Source organism: Hemicordylus capensis, chromosome 2, assembly GCF_027244095.1.
Source record: "Hemicordylus capensis ecotype Gifberg chromosome 2, rHemCap1.1.pri, whole genome shotgun sequence".
In the NCBI taxonomy this organism is placed as follows: domain Eukaryota; kingdom Metazoa; phylum Chordata; class Lepidosauria; order Squamata; family Cordylidae; genus Hemicordylus; species Hemicordylus capensis.
Window position 1 is genome coordinate 227,912,139 of NC_069658.1, and position 22,719 is coordinate 227,934,857.

General features: G+C 46.7%; 1 protein-coding gene across 1 annotated transcript; it reads right to left on the reverse strand.

Annotated features, from left to right (window-relative positions):
- Nucleotides 1-3,736: 3,736 nt before the first annotated feature.
- On the reverse strand, nt 3,737-22,423 carry LOC128343802 (vomeronasal type-2 receptor 26-like). Its single transcript, XM_053293238.1, has 4 exons — nt 22,172-22,423; nt 16,809-17,036; nt 7,874-8,000; nt 3,737-4,647 (listed from the first exon to the last, which is right to left on the reverse strand). The coding sequence occupies exons 1-4, from the start codon at nt 22,421-22,423 to the stop codon at nt 3,737-3,739; spliced, it is 1,518 nt and encodes a 505-aa protein (XP_053149213.1).
- Nucleotides 22,424-22,719: the final 296 nt, after the last annotated feature.

Consider the following 22,719-nt stretch of genomic DNA (forward strand, 5'->3'; position numbering starts at 1 on the left):
CCAAGGAGGCCCATCTATTCCAGCATCCTGTTTCGCACAGTGGCCCACCAGATGCCGCTGGAAGCCACAGGCAGGAGCTGAGGGCATGCCCTCTCTCCTGCTGTTATTCCCCTGCAACTGGTACTCAGAGGCATCCTGTCTTTGAGGCTGGGGGTGTCCTATTGCCCTCCAACTAGTAGCTGTTGATAGACCTCTCCTCCATGAAGTTATCCAAACCCCTCTTAAAGCCATCCAGGCTGTTAGCTGTCTTATAGTCTTCTTATAGTCAAAAGATAGCATGAAGGCATGATTTCAGGCCCTATGCATGTCTCTCTCTCTCTCCAGTTAGGGCTGTACATTGTCTTGCCATCCAGCAACACTGTCAATGGGAACTGGAAATCAAGGTGGTATAAACCACTGTCTGGAAAACCTTGGTGGCTGAACAGGCAGGTGGGTCTTTCTCAGCCCAAGCCACTCCCATATATAATATGGGGCCCACAATGTTGACATACGTCACACAGTGTAGTCAGGATCACAAGCAGCTCACGTATTTATAAGAACATAGGAATATAGGAACATAGGAAGCTGGCATATACTGAGTCAGACCATAGGTCCATCTAGCTCAGTAGTTTCTACAAAGACTGTCAGTGTCTTCTCCATGGCTGCAGACAAGAGGCTCTCTCAGCCCTATTTTGGAGATCCCAGGGAGGGAACTTGGAACCTTCTGCATGCAAGCAGGTAGGTGCTCTTCCCAGAGCGGTCCCATCCCCTGAGGAGAATATCTTACAGTGCTCACATGTAGCCTCCCATTCAAATGCAAAACAGGGCAGACCCTACTTAGCAAAGGGGACAATTCAAGCTTACTACCACAAGACCAGCTCTCCTCCCAAACCTGCTCTCCTTCAGCTCCGTTAACAATAGGGTTATTGGATGGGCCACCCATTCTCAAAATAACTTGCCCAAGCCTGGCAATTAATATGAGATTGATATGGGATCTGTATGAGATCTCTCTCTGGCCTGCCTTTGTCTGAAATCAATTTGGTGGGTATCAGAGATGCGGCCTTCTGTGTGGTGATGCCTCATTTGTGGAATATACTCCTCAGGGAGGTGTGACAGGCTCCCTCCCTTATGGTTTTTATGAAATGTTTTTGTTTAGCTTTTGAAATACGTTTTTAATTAATAAAATTGACTTCTAATGATTTATGAATATTTTGTTCTTGACATACATCATTATTAATTATCATTAACATAATAATAGAACAATTATCACATTCAAAAACACTTAATAATTTATTGTACAGAAATAAAACATAAGGGGTCCAGAAAGGTAGGTTCTGCTCACTAGCCAGCCATTATTTCTGCTCACCACCAATCCCTTCTTTTCTCTCAGATCTTTTTCTGGCACACAGGTGGGGAGCTTAGGAGAGATGTGGGACTTTTGTCTTGTGCACTGGGATGTGGAGTTGGTAAGAAACAGTAGCAGCCCACTTCTACAGCTCAAAAATGTTTCTGAGTTGCAGGGGAACTATCACAGGACAGAGGGCATGCCCTCCGCTCTTGCCTGTGTGGGCTTCCTGGAGGCATCTGGCAGGCCACTATGTGAAACAGGATGCTGGACTCGGTAGGCCTTAGGTTCACTTAGGTCCCCTGCTTAGATCCAGCAGGGCTTTTCTTCTGTTCTTACCTTCCCAAAATTGGCAGTGGGAATCAGACCTCTGGGGAGAAGATCTGTGTGGTGTGGTGCATCCTGCTTGCCAGAGGGATGGGTAACTCATCACTGGCAAACTAGCAAGTGCATTTGTATTCATAGCTCAGCAGCAGAATATGTGCAGTAGGGATGTGCACAAAACCAGTTCGCCCAGTTGAGTTTGAATTTGAACCAGGTTTGAACTGGGAGGGGGAGGCTCGGTTTTGGTTGTGCTCGAACCCCCCCCAGTTCGGTTCGAATTTGAACAGTTTTGAACCAGTTTGAACCAATTCTGGGACACCCCAGCACCCTCCAAGTGCAGTTATGGGGCTGCTGAAATCTCCACCTTTCCTTATGGAGAAAAACGTTAAAGAAGTGTAAACTTCAAAAATCACTTAAAAATCAGCCCTTTGCCCAATTCCTTTCAAATAATTCTGGTAGCTTCCTTGCCCCCCTTGGGGACTACCACCCACCACACTCTGCTCTAGGCCACCCCTTTCCCCCCGATGTGAAGCGATATATTTACAGGAATCCTCATTATTCCCTATGAGGAATTTAAAAATACTTTAAAAATTCACCAATAATCAGAGGAGTGTCCGATTACCTTGGAGTTTGGTGAGTGATAGGCACCCATGGGTGCCTACCAACCAGCCCACTTTTGTGCCCCTAGGTGCTCCACAATAGGGGATAATGGGCTGGTTCAAGTCCCATTATACCCTATGAGGAAAAAATAAAAATATTTCAAATATTCATTAAAAATTGTAGGAGTGTCCAATTGCTTTGGGAGTTAGGTGGTAGGTACCCAAGGATGCCAACTACCACCCCACCCACATTTGGAGGTTCAAACCAGTTCAAACCTGTTTGAATTGAACCACCCCCAGTTTGGTTCGAAATCAAACCTGCAACTTGAACCTGATGGCTGGTTCGGTTCGAATTCGAACCATCGAACCAAACTGGTTTGAATTCGAACTGTTTGCACATCCCTAATGTGCAGTGCATGCAGAAGATTCTAGGTTCAATCCCTAGCAGCATAGCCATGTGCAGGGGCCTACTGTGCAGGCGCGGTGGCCTCCAAAATGGTTGCTGCACAAAGGGAGAAAGGCCCCAAACTGGCTGGCTGAACGGCCAATTTATGTAATAAGGGAGGCTGGCGAGGGGAGGGGGAACCTCTGCGGAATCCCCTGCCACCTTGGACAACTCCCCCAGAGGGGATAAGTTTTTAAAAAACATTTAAAAAACTTTGCAAATCCCCCTGGACCGGACCAGGGGTGGTGCGAGGGGGTGCCAGACTGAACAGGCCCGGTTCAGTTCGGGTCCAGTTCGGACTTGAACGGGACCGGACCATCAACTTCCGCGCACACCCTTACTGGCGTCCTCCATGAATGCTATCATTCTTATGCTCATTTGAACTCTTTGACCGGCTAGCACATCCTTCTGTCTGCTTTCTATCTGCTTCTACTCTGTCCCCTTCTGGTTTAACTGAAGCATTTACACCCTCGCATCTTAAGGGATAACATTTGCCAAATCGGATACTGCCCAGCTCCTGTCGGCTGTCTCCCAGGTGTCAATTTAAAAGCTACTTTATTGCAGGGGAGTAACAGCAAGAGAGATGGCATGCCCTCAGGTCTTGCCTGTGGGCTTCGCAGGGGCATCTGGTGGACCACTGTGTGAAACAGGATGCTGGACTAGAGAGGCTCCAAGCCTGATCCAACAGGGTTATTCATATATAAACTCTGTTTGGGGCTCCGACTGCAGCCAGGATGTGGTGGACCTGGCTTCAGTTATACATGCTCTAGTTACACACAGGCTAGATTACTGCAGTGATTTCTACACGTGGCTTAAAAACTATGCAGAAGCTTCAGCTGGTGTAGGGCATGGACCCCAGGGGATGATGATGGTTTGCACAAAACAGCATGATGATACATTCATGACTAGAATCATTTATATCTTAAGGGAAGAGAACTTTGTTATGACAGCAGCTCTGGTCATTACATCCCAACGAAAGGTTGCTCATTTCATTACTGCAAAGCTGTAATAGCATTGCAAAAACTGAAAAGTATGTACTATGGATCAGATGCCACCTTCAGTTTTCACCATTAGGTGCTCCTTTGTATTCAGACCAGGTCTCAGGATGATAATGTAGCACTTGGGAATGAAGATGCAGCCCAGTAAGCCAGCACTGGAGGCCAAGATGGAGAAGACCTGCACAGCCACCATGGATTTCCCCTTGGTGCTCAGGTAGCTGGGCACAAAGGAGACCCAAACACTGCAGAAAACCAGCATGCTGAAGGTGATCAACTTGGCTTCGTTGAATGCCCCAGGCAGCTTCCTGGCTAGGAAAGCCACCGTGAAACAGACAGTGGTTAGGAAGCCCATGTAGCCAAGGGCTCCATAAAACATGGCAACAGACCCTTCGTTACATTGCAGGGTGATCTGTCCAGGCTGAGAATGCATGTCAGACTCTGGGAAGGGTGGAGAGATCCCCAGCCAGATGGTGCAGATCCCAAGCTGAACACTGGAACAGAAAAATACAATGGAGTTGGCCAAACTCTTCCCCAACCAACTCCTCATCCTGTTCCCTGGTTTGGTGGCCATGAAGGCTACCACCACAGTGATGGTTTTGGCCAACACGGAAGAGACGGCAACTGAGAAGATGATGCTGAAGGCGGTTTGTCTGAGAAGGCAGGTCACCTTCCTCGGGTGGCCAATGAACAGGAAGGAGGACAGAAAGGAAAGCAGGAGGAAAACAAGGAGGATGTAGGAGAGGTCCCGGTTGTTGGCTTTGACTACCGGAGTGTTAAGATATTTAATGAAGATTCCTAACACAAGCACTGTGGTGATGGAAAAGAATAGGACAAAAGAAGCTAACATAATCCCCAAAGGTTCTTCATAAGAGAGGAAAGTTACAGCCTTGGGTACACATTGATTTTGGTCCTTGTTAGGATGCTGATTGTCTGGACATTTGTTGCAATGATCTGCATCTGAAAAGAACAAAAGTGACCTCAGTATCACTGTCATCTCTTTTGGAGCCCAAGGGTGTTTCCAGGTGGAGAAATACTTCATTTAAAATGGAAGTTCTTACTGGTTTTAGCACAGTATATTCAGATATTGTTGGCCATTGCACAATTTTGCAGCACCATCTGCTGGTCAACTACTGCCACTGGGGTAGCCTCCAAAGACTCATCATGGACTGGCATCAAATGGCCAGCAGATGGCACTGCAAAATTGGACAATAGAATCAACTAGCTGAACCCGCACAGAGCTTCTGTGCGGTAGTTTACTTACTTCTTGGAGTTCTGTTGTGAGAATTTGGCTGGTTGTTCACTTGCTTATTTTTCCATGTGGCTTTGTTGTCTTTTTGCAGTTCTTTTTGTGCATCAGTGCACTTTGTATTTTGATTTGGGGGGGGGGTGGGTTGGTGTTTCAAGTATTTGGTCAGGAGTTTTTTTGTCCCTGTTGTTTTCTGGGTTCCACCCCCCCCAACTATTGCCCCAGTGTCTCGCCTTCCATCCCCCCACCTTCTGCCCCAGTGTCTCGCCTTCCATCCCCCCCACCTTCTGCCCCAGTGTCTCTCCTTCCACCCCCCACCTATTGCCCCAGTGACTCACCTTCCAAGCCCCCACCTTCTGCCCCAGTGACTCGCCTTGCATCCCCCCACCTTCTGCCCCAGTGACTCGCCTTCCATCCCCCCACCTTCTGCCCCAGTGTCTCACCTTCCATCCACCCACCTTCTGCCCCAGTGTCTCGCCTTCCATCCCCCCATTGCCCCAGTTTCTCGCCTTCCATCCCCCACCTATTGCCCCAGTGTCTCACCTTCCATCCCCCACCTATTGCCCCAGTGTCTTGCCCTCCCCCTCTCTCCTCTCCTCCCCTCCCCCTCTCCCCTAACCTCCCCCTCCCTCCTCCCCTTCCCCTCTCCCTCCCCTCCCCTCTCCCTCTCTCCTCCCCTCCCCTCCCCCCTCTCCCCTCCCCCCTCTCTCCTCTCCCTCCATTTTAAAAAGCTCTACTTACCGGTCGGCTGCCGCTGCTCCTCCTCCCAGGCAGCAAACAGGAAAGTCCCGCCGCCTGGTTCCCTCCCACCCCAGCCTCCCATGGGCTCCTGGCCTCGGCAGCCGGTTCCGGAGCCGCCTGGCTGAGAACCGCCAACGCGGCCGGGCCCTGCACCTCCATGGCCATGCCCACCGCCGGGCCGAGTACCGCCTTTGCGGCTGGGCCCGCCACGCCAAGTGCTGCCTCTGTGGCCTGCCGGGCCCACTGCCACTGCTGGCAAATCTTTGGGGCCGGCCACTTCTCCCCACACCTTCTACCCCAGTATTGGGTCTGCCTCTGCCTCCTCACGCCCTTCGCCCTCAGCTGGGCCAGGCCCACCGCCACCGCTGTGGCCGGGCCTGTTGCTGCTGCTTCGCCGTGGCCGGGCCGCCACTGCTTCGCCGCAGCTGGGCCCGCGGCCACCACCTGTTGCCCAGCTGGGCACGCCAGCTGCCCTGGCCCACCGCCTGCCAATTATCCTCTCTCCTGGGTGCACCAGCCAATCAGGCGCCTCCGCAGCCCAGCCAATCAGTTGGGCTGCCGGGACACACATTCTAAAGGCACACCCAGGAGAAATAGTTATATAGATGGTTCAGTAGGTTAAAATGACAAGGGAGCTGATGGAAGCAAGACACGAGGAAGAATGTCCTACCTCAGGCCTGCTCCTTTGGCCTTCCAGCTGTTTTGGGACTACAAATCCCATAATCCCAAGACACAGTGGCCAATAGCCAGGGATTATGGGGGTTGTAGGGCAACATCTGAAGGAAGGCCAAAGTTGAGAGCCCTGTTCTACCTTTAAGAGCTGTTTGACAGTGGAATGGGCTCTCTCTCCTTCGCGGATGGTCTTCGAAGAGAGGCTGAACAGCCATCCATCAGTTATGCTGTAGCGGTTTCCTGCACTGAGCAGGGGTTTGGATCAGGAGACCTCCAAGGTCTCAACTCTAACGTTCTATGATTCTATGAAGGTGAGCGACTTGGGTGTTCATATATGGGCCTTAGTGATGTGTAAAGTGGAGGGTTCAGATGCAATGGCTTGTTTCCAGGGTGCTTAAGAGAGCACCTTCTTTGTCATCAACTCTGTCACCAATTAGAATCATCTGGAGAGATCCAGATATGGCTGCCGCCAGCTCATTTGGTGGCAGTTCAGGACCAGGCCTTCTCTGTGGCTGCCCCGGGAATATACTCCCTGCTGAAATAAGAGCATCTCCTTCTCTGTTTGCTTTTAGGAAGCCCCTCAAGCCACACCTGTTTTCTCAGGCTTTTGACTGTTTGTATTCTGGTTTATATTTGTTGTGTTTTAATTCTGTACACCGCCTAGAGATGCACATAGCAGGAGGTATAAATATATGATAAATAAATAAATAAATTTAAAACACAAAAGGTGCTTGCTAATATTATAATGCCCTTATACAAAACGATGGTGCGGCCACACTTGGAGTACTGTGTACAGTTCTGGTCACCACATCTAAAAAAGGACATTGTAGAACTGGAAAAGGTGCAGAAGAGGGCAGCCAAGATGATCAGGGGCCTAGGGCACCTTTCTTAAGAGGCAAGGCTACAACACCTGGGGCTATTTAGTTTAGAAAAAAGATGACTGCGGGGAGACATGATAGAGGTCTATAAAATCATGCATGGGGTGGAGAAAGTGGATAGAGAGAAATTCTTCTCCCACTAGAACCAGGGGTCATCCCATGAAATTGATTGCTGGGAAATTTAGGACCAGCAAACGGAAGTATTTTTTCACACAACGCATAATCCACATATGGAATTCTCTGCCACAAGATGTGGTGACAGCCAACAACCTGGATGGCTTTAAGAGGGACTAGGATAACTTCATGGAGGAGAAGTCTATCAACGGCTACTAGTCGGAGTGCTATAGGCCACCTCCAGCCTCAAAGGCAGGATGCCTGGTGGGCCACCGTGTGAAACAGGATGCTGGACTGGATGGAACTTGGGCCTGATCCAGCAGGGCTGTTCTTATGTTCTTATGCATATGCATGCAGGGTTGCTGAACCTTCCTCTGCCATACTATTTCCCCCCTGAACAGTCCCAATCTGTTTCCATATTAATCTCCCACCCCCTTCAAACTATGCAAACCAATAAAAGGGCCAAGTTCAAAAACATCTTCAAAGACTTAACATGCCCCAAAGGGCTCTCTTTTCTTCTAAGGTCACCTACCTTCCTGGGTGGAGATTGTCCCTTCCATGCATGGAGCACAATCATAGCAGCAAACTGGCTTTCCTTCCTGAATGACCTTGACATATCCAGGGTGGCAGCGTTCTGTGCACCTGGAACGAGGCAGGGCCTAAGAATAACAACAAGCAATGGGGTATGTTTTATAGCTATAGGCTATGGAAATCGCTACAGACTAGGGAAAAGAATAAAAAAGACTCTCTAATCCTACATCTGGTTTTACCTGGGGAAGACAGCTAGCCTTGTGGTAGCGTAGCAAACATGGATTGTCTTCTTTGCTAAGCAGGGTCTACCCTGGTTTGCATTTGGATGGGTGACTACATATGCAGGTTGTAAGATACTCCCCTTAGTGGGCGGGGCTGTAGCTCAGTGCTAGAGCATCTGCCTTGAATGCAGAAGGTCCCAGGTTCACCGTCTGGCAACATCTTCCATTAGGGCTGTGTTGCCAAGACTGCTTTATTTTTGGGTAGCCACAATACCCCCACCAGAGGCGTATCTAGGGAAAATAGCGCCTCGGGCAAGCACTGAAATTGCGCCCCCTGTCCAAACATCTGACACCCATCTTTCAGATTACTTTACTATAATATCAGCTGAAAAATATGTTAAGCTCGTTAATCTTTTAAAATTTCAAAAACTATTTAGCAGTGGACATAGCCAGACCAAAAAAAATGCTGGAAAACTACAAATTTCAGTATGCTGGGGCTCATGAAGTACCCAAATACTATGTGGAGGTGTACTTGGAAAACTAAACAGAAGTGCCTATCTAATTCTTTACTATGCATTGTAACATCACCATTACAAAAGTTTTAAAAATCAATGGAGAATTTGGCTTTTCCCAGATATTCTGAAAATAATTAAAGGCTATGCAGAGTAAACTGTGTCACTGCTTGGAATATATTCTAGTATTTCAGAGAGACAGTTAAAATGAGAGAAAGAGAGCAAGAAACTCCCAGTGGGACTTAATACTAAGGATTTCACACTGATTCAAAGACAAACTCACCATTAATAGCCATATTATTAAGACACCACATTTAACTCACTTATCATAAGAAGCAAAGTAAGAGCAAATGAATACCATCCTAGCTCATAAGCTTCACCTCAGTATTCACAAGCCCTGATTCTCTGTACATAGTGCCAAACTGAATATGTGTACAGTGACTTATATTATATTAAATTAATTTTTTTTTACCTGTAGCCCCTTTGTGGTGCTACCTATAGGCCATGGAAGGGGGGCATCTGCAAAGGTTACCCCTCCCACTGCTGGCCTCTAGGGCCTCGCAGAGACCATTTGAGCATGTGCGGTGGCCATTTTTAAAAATAATTGTTGTTGTTTTTTTAAATGGCTGCTGAAAACAAAATGGCCACCGCGCATGCTGAAATGGCCTCTGCGAGGCCTGGCATGGCCTAGGGCCTCACAGAGGCCATTTGAGCATGTGCAGTGGCCATTTTGTTTTTGGTGGCCATTAAAAAAATTTTTTTTAAAGAATTTGCGCCCCCCCTTCAAGTGGCGCCCAGGGCACGTGCCCTGCCTGCCCTACCCTAGATACACCCCTGACCCCCACTATGTGTTTGGAACTGTGGGCTCACATCTTCCATATTGGATACCTGAGTTTGTGGGATCACAAGCTCTGCAGATGTCCATATTTGGCAAACCTTGCTGCTGATCACTTAGCAGAAGCAAAAGCATGGGGCAATGCTGCCCAAGGTCACCATGACAAAGACAGAAGGGAAGCCATATTCAGAAGCCTCTCTCTATCGATAAAGAGAAGCAAGCCAGTCAAAGCAGACCCAAGTCAAAGACATTTCCAAAGGGGAGTAACAGACACCCCTTTGCACTAATTCAAGATATGCGCGACAACGCCCCACCCCACCCCACAAAATGCCTTAATTATTTATATTTATTTTATTTGACATATTTCTATACCACCCAAAACTTGCATCTCTGAGCAGTTTACAATTAAAATCATTCACACACTAAATCAATTAAACAATTAAAATCATTTAAAACCAGCATTAAAAATTTAAACCATAAATCTAGTTAAAAGCCTGAGTGAATAAATGTGTTTTCAGTGCCTTTTAAAAAGTTGCCAGAGATGGGGAGGCTCTTATTTAATATTCAATAAAAATTAAATAATAAGAGTGTGTTGCAGTAACAAAGGGCATTTTACAAATGAAATCAGAACGAGTAGAGGGGTTAGGCAGGGGTGTATTTTGGCCCCAATATTATTTAATTTCTATATTAATAACTTAGTTACTCAGATGAATAACCAGGATTTTCACCCCCCTAAGCTGACCAACAGACACTTGAATATACTCCTATATGCGGATGACGCGGTGATTTTATCACGGACCCCAATTGGCCTCAAGAGAACCCTTAATGCTTTGGTGTCCTACTGTGACTCACAGGCGATCACCATAAATTATGAAAAGACCAAGGTGATGGCTTTTGCCAACAAACCTAAGAAGCGGTGTTGGATGTTGAATGGACATAGACTTGAACAGGTATCACAATTTAAGTATTTGGGTATAGTCTTCCAGACCAATACTAGGAGGAATGCACACGCACAAGGAATATATAATGCAAAATACCTCGAGGGCAGCAGCAGCTATTAACTCCTTTCATAGGAGGCAAGGTGCACAGTTTGTTCTGGATGCCCTTAAACTTTTTTTAGCCAAAGTCCAGCCTTTACTCCTTTACGGAGCGCAGCTAGGTACCTATTCCAACCTTGCCAGGCTGGAGGCAATCCAATCAAAGTTCTTGAGAAGTGTGCTCCAACTACCCTGGGGTGTCCCCAATGCATTTCTACAATTGGAAGCAGGCTGGATTTGGGTGGAGGCAAGTGTTTGGCTGGTAATAGTTGAATATTGGCTGAAGTTGACTTTTCAGCCAGTAGGACTAGCACCCTTAGTGTTGAATGATATATATAGGTCTAGGTGGAAATATTATGTGGAGAAGGGGTTGAATTACTATGGCTTCTCCAGCAATGCTTTGGTTGTCTTGGGGTATTGGAGAACGAGATCATGTCTACGCCAACGCATTTTGGATATGGAGAAACAGATGCACAGATGCCAGATAGAGGCTGACACCTATTTAGGAAATCAAAAATCACTGTCTGGCCCAGCAAGATACCTTAATAAAATTATTAGTACCTAGTTTCCAGAGGGCTCTGATGCTGGCCCGGTGCAATGCCTTAGAAACGGCTGTCCGGGAGGGGAGTTACTGTAAGATCCCCTATAAGGAGCGTGTCTGCCCTTGTGGTTCTGGGGAAGTGACTCAACGGCCCATGTTATCTTGAATTGTCAGTTTTACCGAACTTTGCGGGAGATATATATATAAATCCTTTTATAACAGCATACCCCGGTTGTTCTGAACAGTTCTATCTGGAATTCCTTTAGACAGACTGTTGGGATGCAGTATCTTATAACGTGGCAAAGTATTGTTTTCTGGCTAATAAGACTAGGATAAGAAATGTTGAGAAGCGAAATATGGGGTTGGATTGAATTAAATTTTAGATTATTACAATGCATGGAGCCCTCTGTTTTCTGGATGAACTTGGGTGTTAGTTTATTATTTTATTTGACCAAGTACACTTTTATGTAAAGCTTTTGTACTTTGTGTTTTGCTGGTCGAATGACCGTAACAATAAAGATTTGCTTTGATTTCAGTGGGGAGCATATACCAAAGTCCAGGGGCAGCAAAGGAGTAGGCCTGTTCCCGAGTAGCCACCAGATGGGTTGGCGGCAATCGCAGACGAACCTCTCCAGATGATCTTAACAGGCAGTGAGGCTCAAGGCGAAGAAGATGTTCTCTTAAATACCCAGGGCCTAAGCTGTTTGGGGCTTTATTGGTAATAACCTGCACCTTGTATTTTGCCCGGAAACATATCGGCAGCCAGTACAGATCTTTTAAGACAGGAGTGATATGGTCTTTCTGAGATGACCCAGAGACCAACCTGGCTGCCGCATTCTGGACCAACTGCAGTTTCCAGTCTACATACAAAGGCAGCCCCACATTGAGCGCATTGCAGTAATCCAGCCTGGAGGTTACCAGTATATGTACTGCTATTTTGAGGTCATTCATCCCAAGAAATGGATGCAGCTCAGCCAACACTGATAAAAAGCACCTTTGGCCACTGCCATCTGGTTTCTCTTCAGATCGTATAAATCTTTCGCCTTTTACTTTGGCCACTGCCTCAACCTGGGACACCAGGGAGAGGTTAGGATCCAGAAACACCCAAGACCATGTACCCATTCCTTACGGGGAAGCGTGACCCCATACAGAACTGGCAGATCAAAATCATCTCCCGATCCCACACAATAAGTACCCCCGTCTTATCTTATCTTATCTGGATTCAGCCTCAGTTTGTTATCTCTCATCCAGCCTATTACCGCCTCCAGACAGGCATTTAGGGAGGTTATGCCTTCTCCTGATGATGTTGACATGGAGAAATAGATTTGGGTGTCATCAGCATATTGATAATACCCTGCACAAAATCTCCTGATGATATCTCCCAGCTCTTTCATGTAGATGTTACACAACATTGGAGACAATATGGAGCCCTGAGGGACACCTTATGGAAGTTTAAATTTTGAAGAAAAACAGTCTCCAAGAGACACCAGCTGGAATCTGCCCATGAGGTAGGAGTGGAACCACTGCATAGCAGTGCTTCTCACACCCCATCCCTTCAGACATTCCAGAAAGATACTATGGTCAATAGTATTAAAAGCCACTGAGAGGTCCAAAAGGACCAACAGAGTCATACTCCCTCTGTCAATTCCCAATTGGAGATCATCCATCAGGCCGACCAAGGCAGTCTCCACCCCATAGCCTGCTCAAAAGCCAGTTTGAAATGGGTCTAGATAATCAGTTTCCTCCAAGACTGCCTGGAGCTGGGGGGCCACCACCTTCTCAATCACCTTTCCCAGCCATGGAAGGTTGGAGACAGGCCTGTAGTTGCTTAACTCTGAGGGATCCAAGACAGGCTTCTTCAGAAGCAGTCTAATGATTGCCTCCTTAAGACAAGGAGGCCTCCTGCTCTCCCTCAGAGAAGCATTTATCATCTCTTCCAGGCCCTCTACAACAGCCTCCCTGCCAGATAGTATAAGCTATGACGGGCAAGGATCAAGAGGGCAGGATGTAGGTTGCACCATTCCAAGCAACTTGTCCACATCCTCAGAAGTCACAGACTGAAACTGATCCAGGATCATCACATAAGAGGAGCTGCTGGACATCTTGGCATCAGACTCTGTAACAATTGTGAAGTTTGAATCTAAGTTGGCCCAAATACGAGAGATTTTGCCCACAAAAACCTCATTTAAAATGTCACAGTGAGTAATTATTGGTTCCAAGTACTGATTCAAGGGGCAACGGGCACACATTAGCCCCTTCACAACCCTAAACAACTCCACTGGACATGAGGTTGCGGACGCAATATGAGAGGGAAAGAATTGCTTCTTTGCCACACGTATCGCCTGAGCATAGATCTTCAAATGCGCTCTATATAATAATCTGTTGGATCTGAGTCAAGTCTTTCTCCACTTGTGCTCTAGTCATTTCCTTTGCCACTTCAGCCCCCATAGTTCTTCTGTATACCAAGGGGTTTTTATAGTTTGATTTTAACTGTTAACTTGTTTTAATTGTTTTTACCATGTTGTAAACTGCCCTGAGCCATTTTGGAAAGGTGGTATATAAATCTACATACATACATACATACATACATACATGCCAGGCTAAAAGGATGGGTCTTTAAGGCTCTCCTCGGTGCTTTCCATCTTAGCTGCTCAACAGCAACAAAATGCTTCCATTCCGGCAAATCGTTTTCAAAACGTAAACAGCAGGGGGAGCAGTTTCAAGAAAACTAACAACCCGAAAAAACAGCAGCTTCTTTACACTGGATATACAACATCATAGCACTATAATGCAGTGATTAAATTCAAAACAAGGCATTGGAAATATGAACAGCACCCTGCTGTCAGAGTAGGGACTGTGGTGTCACAACACAGGATGTGTGGAAGCACACTTCAGAGAGTCATTGTGACCCCTTTACAGCATGTAATCTGGAAAGCGACCTGAAGGCCTCCAAGGAAGATAATCCTCTTATAAATGTGGGGAGCACATTCCACAATCTAGGGGTGGCAACTGAGACGGCCCTATCACATGTGGCCACCAGATGTACCGGTGACACCCGGAGATGGACCCCTCCTGATGATCCATGAGATGTGGGGATCTTTTAGAGAAAGGCACTCTCTCAGGTAACCTGGACCGAAGCAATTCAGGGCGTTAAAGACAATAACCAGCATTTTATGCTTTGCCCAGAAACATATTGGCAATGGTTAAGAAGAGGCGTAATGTGGTCTCTCCAGGGTAAGAACATAAGAAAACACAAGGCCCATCTAGTCCAGCATCCTGTTTCACATAGTGCCCCACCAGATGCCACTGGAAGCCACAAGCAGGAGCTGAGGGCTTGCCCTCTCTCCTGCTGTTACTCCCCTGCAACTGGTACTCAGAGGCATCCTGCCTCTGAGGCTGGAGGTGGCCTATAGCCCTCCGACTAGTAGCCGTTGATAGACCTGTCCTCCATGAAGTTATACAAACCCCTCTTAAAGTCATCCAGGTTGTTGGCTGTCACCACATCCTGTGGCAGAGAATTCCACAAGTGGATTATGCATTGTGTGAAAAAGTACTTCCATTTTTCGGTGCTAGATTTCCTGCCAATCAGTTTCATGGGATGACCCCTGGTTCTAGTGTTATGTGAGAGGGAGAGGAATTTCTCTCTATCCACTTTCTCCACTCCATGCATGATTTTATAGACCTCTATCATGTCTCCCCACAGTCGTCTTTTTTCTAAACTAAATAGCCCCAGGTGTTGTAGCCTTGCCTCATAAGAAAGGTGCTCTAGGCCCCTGATCATCTTGGTTGCCCTCTTCTGCACCTTTTCCAGTTCTACTATGCCCTTTTTTTAGATGTGGTGACCAAAATTGTACACAGTACTCCAGGTGTGGCTGCACCATAGATTTATATAAGGGCATTATAATATTAGCCGTTTTATTCCCTTCCTAATGATCCCTAGCATGGAATTGGCCTTTTTCACAGCTGCCGCACATTGAGTCGACACTTTCAACGAGCTGTCCACCACGACCCCACGATCCCTCTCCTGGTCAGTTACTGACAGCTCAGATCCCATCGGCGTATACTTGAAGCTGGGGTTTTTCATCCCAATGTGCATCATTTTACACTTGCCAACACTGAACCGCATTTGCCATTTTGTCACACACTCACCCAGTTTGGAGAAATCCTTTTGGAGCTCCTCACAATACGTTTTGGATTTCACTAGCCGAAAGAGTTTTGTATCATCTGCAAATCTGGCCACCTCGCTGCTTACCCCTGCTTCTAGATCATTTATGAATAAATTAAAAAGCACCGGTCCCAATACAGATCCCTGGGGGACCCCACTTCTTACTTCCCTCCACTGTGAAAACTCTCTATTTTTTCCTACCCTCTGTTTCCTGTTCTCTCTGGAGGGTACTCCAGAGGGTACTCCAGAGAGCAATCTGGCTGCCACAGTTTGGACTTACTGAAGTTTCCAAACCATGTAAAAAGGCAGCCCTACACAGAGCGCATTGCTGCTGCACTACTGTTTTCAGATCATTCTCCTCAAGGAATGGGTGGAGTTTTCAAATCAATTGCAGCTAGTAAAAAGCACCCCTGCCCATAGCCTCCACCTGAGGTACCAGGGTGAGACCTGGGTCTAAGAGCACTCTCCAGCTATGAAACTATTCTTTATGGGGGAGTGTAACCTCATTCTGTGGGATGAGTGTAACCTCATCCTCAAGTTCTATCCTGTCTTGTGGATTATGGCCCCCAACAATGAGCACCTCCATCTTGCTTGCATTCAGCTTTAGTTTGTTACCCCTCATCCAGTTCATTACTGCCTGTAGGCAGGCATTTAAGGGGCTAATGCCATTTCCTGGCTGATATTGATGACAAGGAGAAATTGATTTGGGTGTCATCTGCTATTGATAGCATCAAATCCCCTGATGACCTCACCCTGCAGTTTCGTGTAGATGTTAAAAAAACATTGGTGAATGGAGCCCTGAGAGACTCCATATAACAGCTCTTGTTTGTCACCAAGCACCTCTATCTGAACTCTACCCAAGATATAGGAGTGGAATCACTGCAGAGCAGTGCCTCTAAGCTCAATTCCCTCTGGTGATCCAGAAGGATACTATGGTTGATGTTCTTGAAAGCCACAAAGAGATCCAAAAGAACCAGCAGAGTGACACCCTCTGTCAATTCCCAGGAGAAGGTCACCTATCAGTTTCAACCCCATAGCCTGCCCTAAAGCCAGTTTGAAATGGGTCTAGATAATCAGTTTCCTCCAAGACAGCTTGGAGTTGGTCAGCCACCAACCTCTCAACAATCTTACCCAAACATGGGAAGTTGGAGATTGGCCTATAATTATCCATCACCAGGGAATTCAGAGTGGGCTTCTTATGAAGGGGTCTAACCACTACCTCCTTCAGACAAGATGGCATCCTGCTCTCCCTCAGTGAGGTATTAATGATATCAAGTAGGCCAGCTACTACAACCTCTCTGAAAGATAAAATCAGCCATGCTGGGCAAGGTTAGAAACACCTGTCTTGTATGACTACCATCACTTGTGTATGCAAGACGTTGTGGGGAGAAGAAGAAGAAAACCCTGGTGGAAATAAACCAAATATTACAGAGACACTGTTAGTCTGCAGGGACTCTCCTTCCAAAGAAAACCAGAACCCAAGGAATGCTGCAAACCTCAGGAGCTTCTCACCACTTAAGGAAGTGGGACATTGGGAGGCAACAGAACAAGGTGTCATACTTAACAAATGATTAGAGCTTAAGAGATGTCAAAGGCAACAACAGCAAGAGCATGTTTTTGCCTACCTTGTCATAGGGCCTGGGCCACATAATGCTGTCCTGATTAAGGGTCAGCTTGACGTCCGTGGATGCCTGTCTCTCGACGCTCCCAACCTTCACTCTGTCACGAGAGCTATTGGGAAACACCACCCAGTTCACAATATCAAAGCCTGCCGCCAGCTCCCCATTCTCTCCCAAATATAGTTCATCCGTGGAAGAATTGTGAAACCGGAAGTTTCTCAGGAATGTGTGGAGCTTAAATGACAGACAAAGCATCCAGTTCAGGGCTGTAGCTTTCAAATTTGCAGTGAAACCAATACATTTCTCATTCTCCTCCTCCCTGATCCAGCATGTGGAGAATGTCTGAAGACATTACACATAATACCAATGGTATAGATGATTTTGTGTATAAATTCAGCACACCGTCACCACCGTCAACCCCTTGCTCCCCTACCTTCCTCCCTCCCACCTGCTGGAGTACCTGCTGCCTCCCAATTCCGGCCAAGCCCTCTCCTCACCTAACAACCACCACTGCAAATGGTCCTACTCCCTCAGTAAGTCTCAGTAGCCCTCTATCCTCAGTAGCCCTCAATCTCAGTAACCACCATGGTGCAGCTTTGTTCTGCTGGCAGCAGCTTGGTATAATGACCAATATTATAGTGGCCCCTATTCTCAGGTGGCCCAGGGCGGCTTCTTTTCTTTGAACACACACCTGCCCAAATACAGTTATGCCTCAGCATAATACAAGTGGCTTTGCACTATAAGGCAGGGGTTATCAAACTTGGGTCCCCAGATGTTGCTGGATTCCATAGGGGCTGTGGATGATGGGAGTTGTTGTCCAGCAACATCTGGGTCCCAAGTTTGAAAATCGCTGCTGTAAACTGTGTGCTGAGTCATGTTCTTCCATTAGGCAAATTGAGGTGGCCCACTTGATTTGTTTGCTTAAGTGATATTTTGCTCGTTGCTGGAGAGGTGCCATCTGGACTTGTTTACTCAGACATCAAATTGCATTAATCTTGCCTCCTTCACCTCCACCTGGAGAAAGAGTGTTGCCAAAATCAAAAGCCTGTGGCTAGCCGGATCAGCCTCCATTGTGGGACAGAAATTTAAGTTATGCTACTTAGGAACATAGGAACATAGGGAGCTGCTCTATACTGAGTCAGATCATTGGTCTATCTATCTCAGTATTGTCTACACAGACTGGCAGCGGCTTCTCCAAGGTTGCAGGCAGGAATCTCTCTCAGGCTTATCTTGGAGGAGCCAGAGAGGGATCTTGAAACCTGCTTTTCCCAGAGCGGCTCCATCCCTTAAGGGGAATATCTTACAGTGCTCACACTTCTAGTTTCCCATTCATATGCAACCAGGGTGGACCTTGCTTAGCTAATGGAACAAGTCATGCTTGCTACCACAAGACCAGCAAACAGGTCCTAGGAACAAAAGATGTCCCAGCAGACCAGCCTCCTATCCTAGACCCCTTCCTGACCAAGTATTGTGACCAGTAAGTTATTTCTACTACGACGAATAATATTTATATATTCTTCAACAAAATTCTCAAAGCGGTTTGCATAGAAAAATAAATAATACATAAATATCTGATGTAGCCAGGTCTTTCCTCACAGGCAATGAGATGCCACTCAGGATCTCTTGATCTGAAACTGTAATTTTCAGTGGGGTTTTTCAGGAAGGAACAAGCATACCTGCCATGGATGCATCTTTTGATGTTCCATCTTCAGCATCCTCCTGGATCTACATGAATATGCAGCATTGAGGGCATGTGCCACAGCCTGGACAGCTGTGAAAATAATGTAGCTGTCTTGAGGGAGGGTCCTGTCATACAACTCTTGAGGCAGGGTCTCCAGGCTCTTACTCTCTCTGCATCTTGTCCAACCTTTCACGGCCAACACATGCTTTGAATATGAACAGTGAAATGCTATGTTCCATAACTGGTCAAGAGTGGAGGAATGTGGTTCGTGGTACTCATAAGTTGTCCTTTTGTTTGTCTTCATCACAAAGGAGAAAGAACCATGGAGGGGCAGGGTGAACTGAAGATCGTAAGCAAGGAGCAAACTCATATCCCACCAAGATGTTGTGATCCACACTTTCCCTGCAATTGGTTCTTGGTTCTCTTTAAATATCGTTTCCATTCTGCTAACTGGTACAAATCCAAAATCAGAGTCCCCATAATAAACAAATACATTGACCTGTCTCCAAATGACAAATGGTTCACTGTGGAACAACTCTTTATATATATATTCTGATAATTTTTTTGAGAAGGCAACACAAATTTTGCCCCTGATCAGCAGACGTGTCAAGGTCCTGATGAATCTTTCCCCACTGTCAGTATATGGAGCAAAGAGACCAACCCACGTCCATCCGAAATGTAAAAGAAATTTGACAATCCCTAGATATTGGGTATCTTCCTTTGGAACCATCCGGTAGACAAAAGGAAATTGAATTTTATCATTCAGAACATGAGCAAGAAGGCCATAACTAACCTTGTGAGGAAAGGAAGACATAGGTGTTTGCTTTATTTTCAGAATAACAGATATTTCTCAACCAAACATTATTAAATGAGTAGGGTATGTGTGGGAAGAGGTGTCAATAGATGGCAAGTACCTTCAGTTGGTTGAATGGGGTACAGTTGGGGGCATCTTTGGAGAGCAGGGATCAAAGGAACATAGGAAGCTGGGTATTTTGTAAGTCACCCAGAGCTGTTAGATGGGGTGGTATAGAAATGTAATTTAAAAAAGAATAAAATACTGAGTCAGCTCATTGGTCCATCTCACTCAGTTTTGTCCACACAGACTGCCAACAGCTTCTCCAAGGTTACAGGCAGGAGTTTCGCTCAGTCCCATTTGGAGATGCCAGGGAGGGAACTTGGAACCTTCTGCGTGCAAGCATGGAGATGCTCTTCCCAGAGCAGCGTCATCCCGTGTGCAGGGACGTATCTAGGGAGAATAGCGCCTAGGGCAACCACTGAAATTGCCCCCCCCAAAAAACATCTGACACCCATCTTTCAATGGAAGGTGAAATGCTTGTATTGTGTTAAAGATTTATCAGGCATGAGTACAGAGTAAACATTTGTTCAGGCATGAGTACATCCATTCCAAAAGAAATATTGATTTCTGTTCATTATTATATGGCTTCTCTTTCACTGAAGGTGAAATTGAATATTTCTTTTGCAAATGAACAGTTAGTATCCCCATCGATGTTGTAGCAGATCAACTGATACAGCTGAGGAAAAAAAAATTCTTTTAATTTACCCAGGAGCAGGAGGTTGGGGGAGGAGGGTGGTTGAGGAAAAAGGTTGCGTGTAGTGGTTAGAGGGTTGGACTAGGGCTGGGGAGACCCAAGTTCAGATCCCCATTCAAGCCATGAAACTTACAGGTGACTCTGTGTCAGCCACTTATCTTTCAGCCTAACCTCTCATGGGGTTGTTGCAAGGATAAACATAACCATGCAGTCCTCTGAGCTTCTTGGAGTAAAAGCAGGTTATAAATGGGAAAAACCAACACATTAGGTGCTTGCACCTGCTCCTGACTGCCTAATCCACACCTGATTGCCCAATCCACATCAACCCCCCAGTGAGCTCTTGCTGTTTATTTCAGGCAGCGTTTGCTGCCTGAAATTATTTATTCCCCTTGCCTGAAAGTATCTATTCGTCCTTTCTCTTCCTCTCTGGAGGGAGAGAAAGGGGAATAGATGCTTCCAGGCAGCAAATGCAGCCTGAAATTGTCAGTATCTGGCCACCTGGCAGGGAAGTTCACAGTCTCCAATGAAGTTGCAGAAACAGGATAGGCTCGGACACAGTTCTTCTTATCGGGCTTGGCTGCACGCTGTCAACACGGAAGTTGACAAACGTTGCTTTCCAGCAGTGAATAGAAAGCTGGTGACGCAATTTATAGCACAAGCCGAGAGCTCCCAGCTGGCAGGAATTCAAGGCTTATCAGACCTCTGCAAGAGGCGTTTACTCCTCCTGATAGTCTCTAGCTGTGTCCTTCGTCTTGTAATTCTCCTCTGTTGTGGAGTCAGTGGAGGTTGCTTGCATAGCTCCTCTTCTGATTTTTCTGTCATGGTTTCTGCTGTCTCAGGTTGTTGTGCCTGCTCTACATCATCTGTCTCAGCTGTTTCTTGGAAACTGACAGCTGGGGTCTGCCCCTCAGGCACCCCGGCTTCAGCTGGAATGTTGGCAGCTTCCCCTTCCTCCTCACTGTCTGAGATCGAGGGCGTGACAGAAATAAACAGCAAGTGCTTGTTGGGGGTGGGGGCGGGTCACCTCTCCGGACCACTGTAGGGGCGGGGCATGGCAGGCACTTTGCACCCCCCTGCAATGGTGCTCAGGGTACGAGCCCTGCCTGCCCCACCCTTGTTACACCCCTGCCAGTGGCATCCATAACTGGACCTCTCCAGAAGATTGTAATGGGTGGCAGGGTTCATGACAAAGGAGGCACTTTCTTAAATAGCCTGGACCTAAGCCATTAAGGGCTTTATAGGTAAGAACCAGCACTTTGTATTTCACACAGAAACATATTGGCAACCAGCACAGTTCTTTCAAAACTGGTGTTATGTGGTCCCTTAGTGTTGTCCCAGAGACCAATCTGGCTGCCGCATTCTGTACCAGTTGTAGAACTGAACCTGTGTCTCCCCTGTTGAAATCCAATGTATTCTACCCACTGTACCATGAGGGCTTTATAACAGATCAGCCCCTCAACTGTTATCTAAAATGTAAGATTTAGTTGAACCTAGGTTAATCCTAGACTACACTCTAGTTCCCCACTAAACCCCTAACATTTCTTCCCCACTGTGTTCCCCACTCAGTGAATCACAGACTAGGGGTCCAAAATGGCTGACATGATCTACAAGCCCTGTGTAGAAGTGCAGAGCTGCTGATTCAGACCCGGAAGCAGCAGTGAAGCCAAAGAGGTGGTGTAGAAATGCTAGAGGTATCACCACACTTTTTCCAATGAGTGCCAATGCAGGAGATTTTTCAAAAGTCATTTAAAAAGAACCAGAGATGGGGAGATTCTGACTTCATTTGGGAGTGTGCTCCAGAGCCTCGGGGCAACCCTAGAGAAGACCTGGTTTGGGGCCACCACCTGGCAAGCCAGTGGCGACCAAAACTGGACCTCCCCCAATGATATTAATAGGTGGTGGGGTTCATGAAAAAGAACCTAGTTTTATGTAGAACAGGCCAGTTGGGTCAACCGCTCTCCCCACATGATAAAGGGACACATCTGTCCACAAGTTGGGATCTCATCATAATGGGCGAGTTCGTATTGCATCCTCTTTTAATTGCATGGGCTGAGGAGGTATAGTTAAACTGGCCCCTGGAGAATACAAACAACAGGCAGATTGCAGCTTCTCTCCCCACACCCGGCTGCCTTGCATACCTGTGGGATTTTGTAGGTGCCTGATATGGATGAAATCTGGACGGAGATGTCAGAGTCAGCCCCTTCAAGCACAGCCAAACCGTGATTCCGCCTTCCACAACTGTAGTTTGGAATGTTGTCCTCCCCGCCTCCTAGCAGGTCTATCATGGCATCAGAAGTAATTTTTCCATCAAAATTGGTCTCGTAGACATTGTAGCCCAGGGTGAGATTGGGTAAGAGCCTGGGATTCCCATTGATCTCCCGAATGGCCATCAAGAAAGGCCAGACATGCCAGTACCTTGTATTTGACACCGTGGTCCTGCAACAAAATAGCTATGTTGCGTTGTCATCCTTCATTTAAACAAAACAAAATGGCTTTCTATGATACATCTAAGGGTTTTTCCAAACAATAGAAACATCTGGATTTCCCCCTTAAAACTCCATTCATGCTAGCTTGAATGCAGAGCCAGAAGCACAGCAGCCGGTTTGCGTGTGTGTAAGTGGGGGGGGCAGAGCAAGGGATAAATATTTTTGCCAAGTGGATATCTATTTGTATCCTAGTAAAAGCA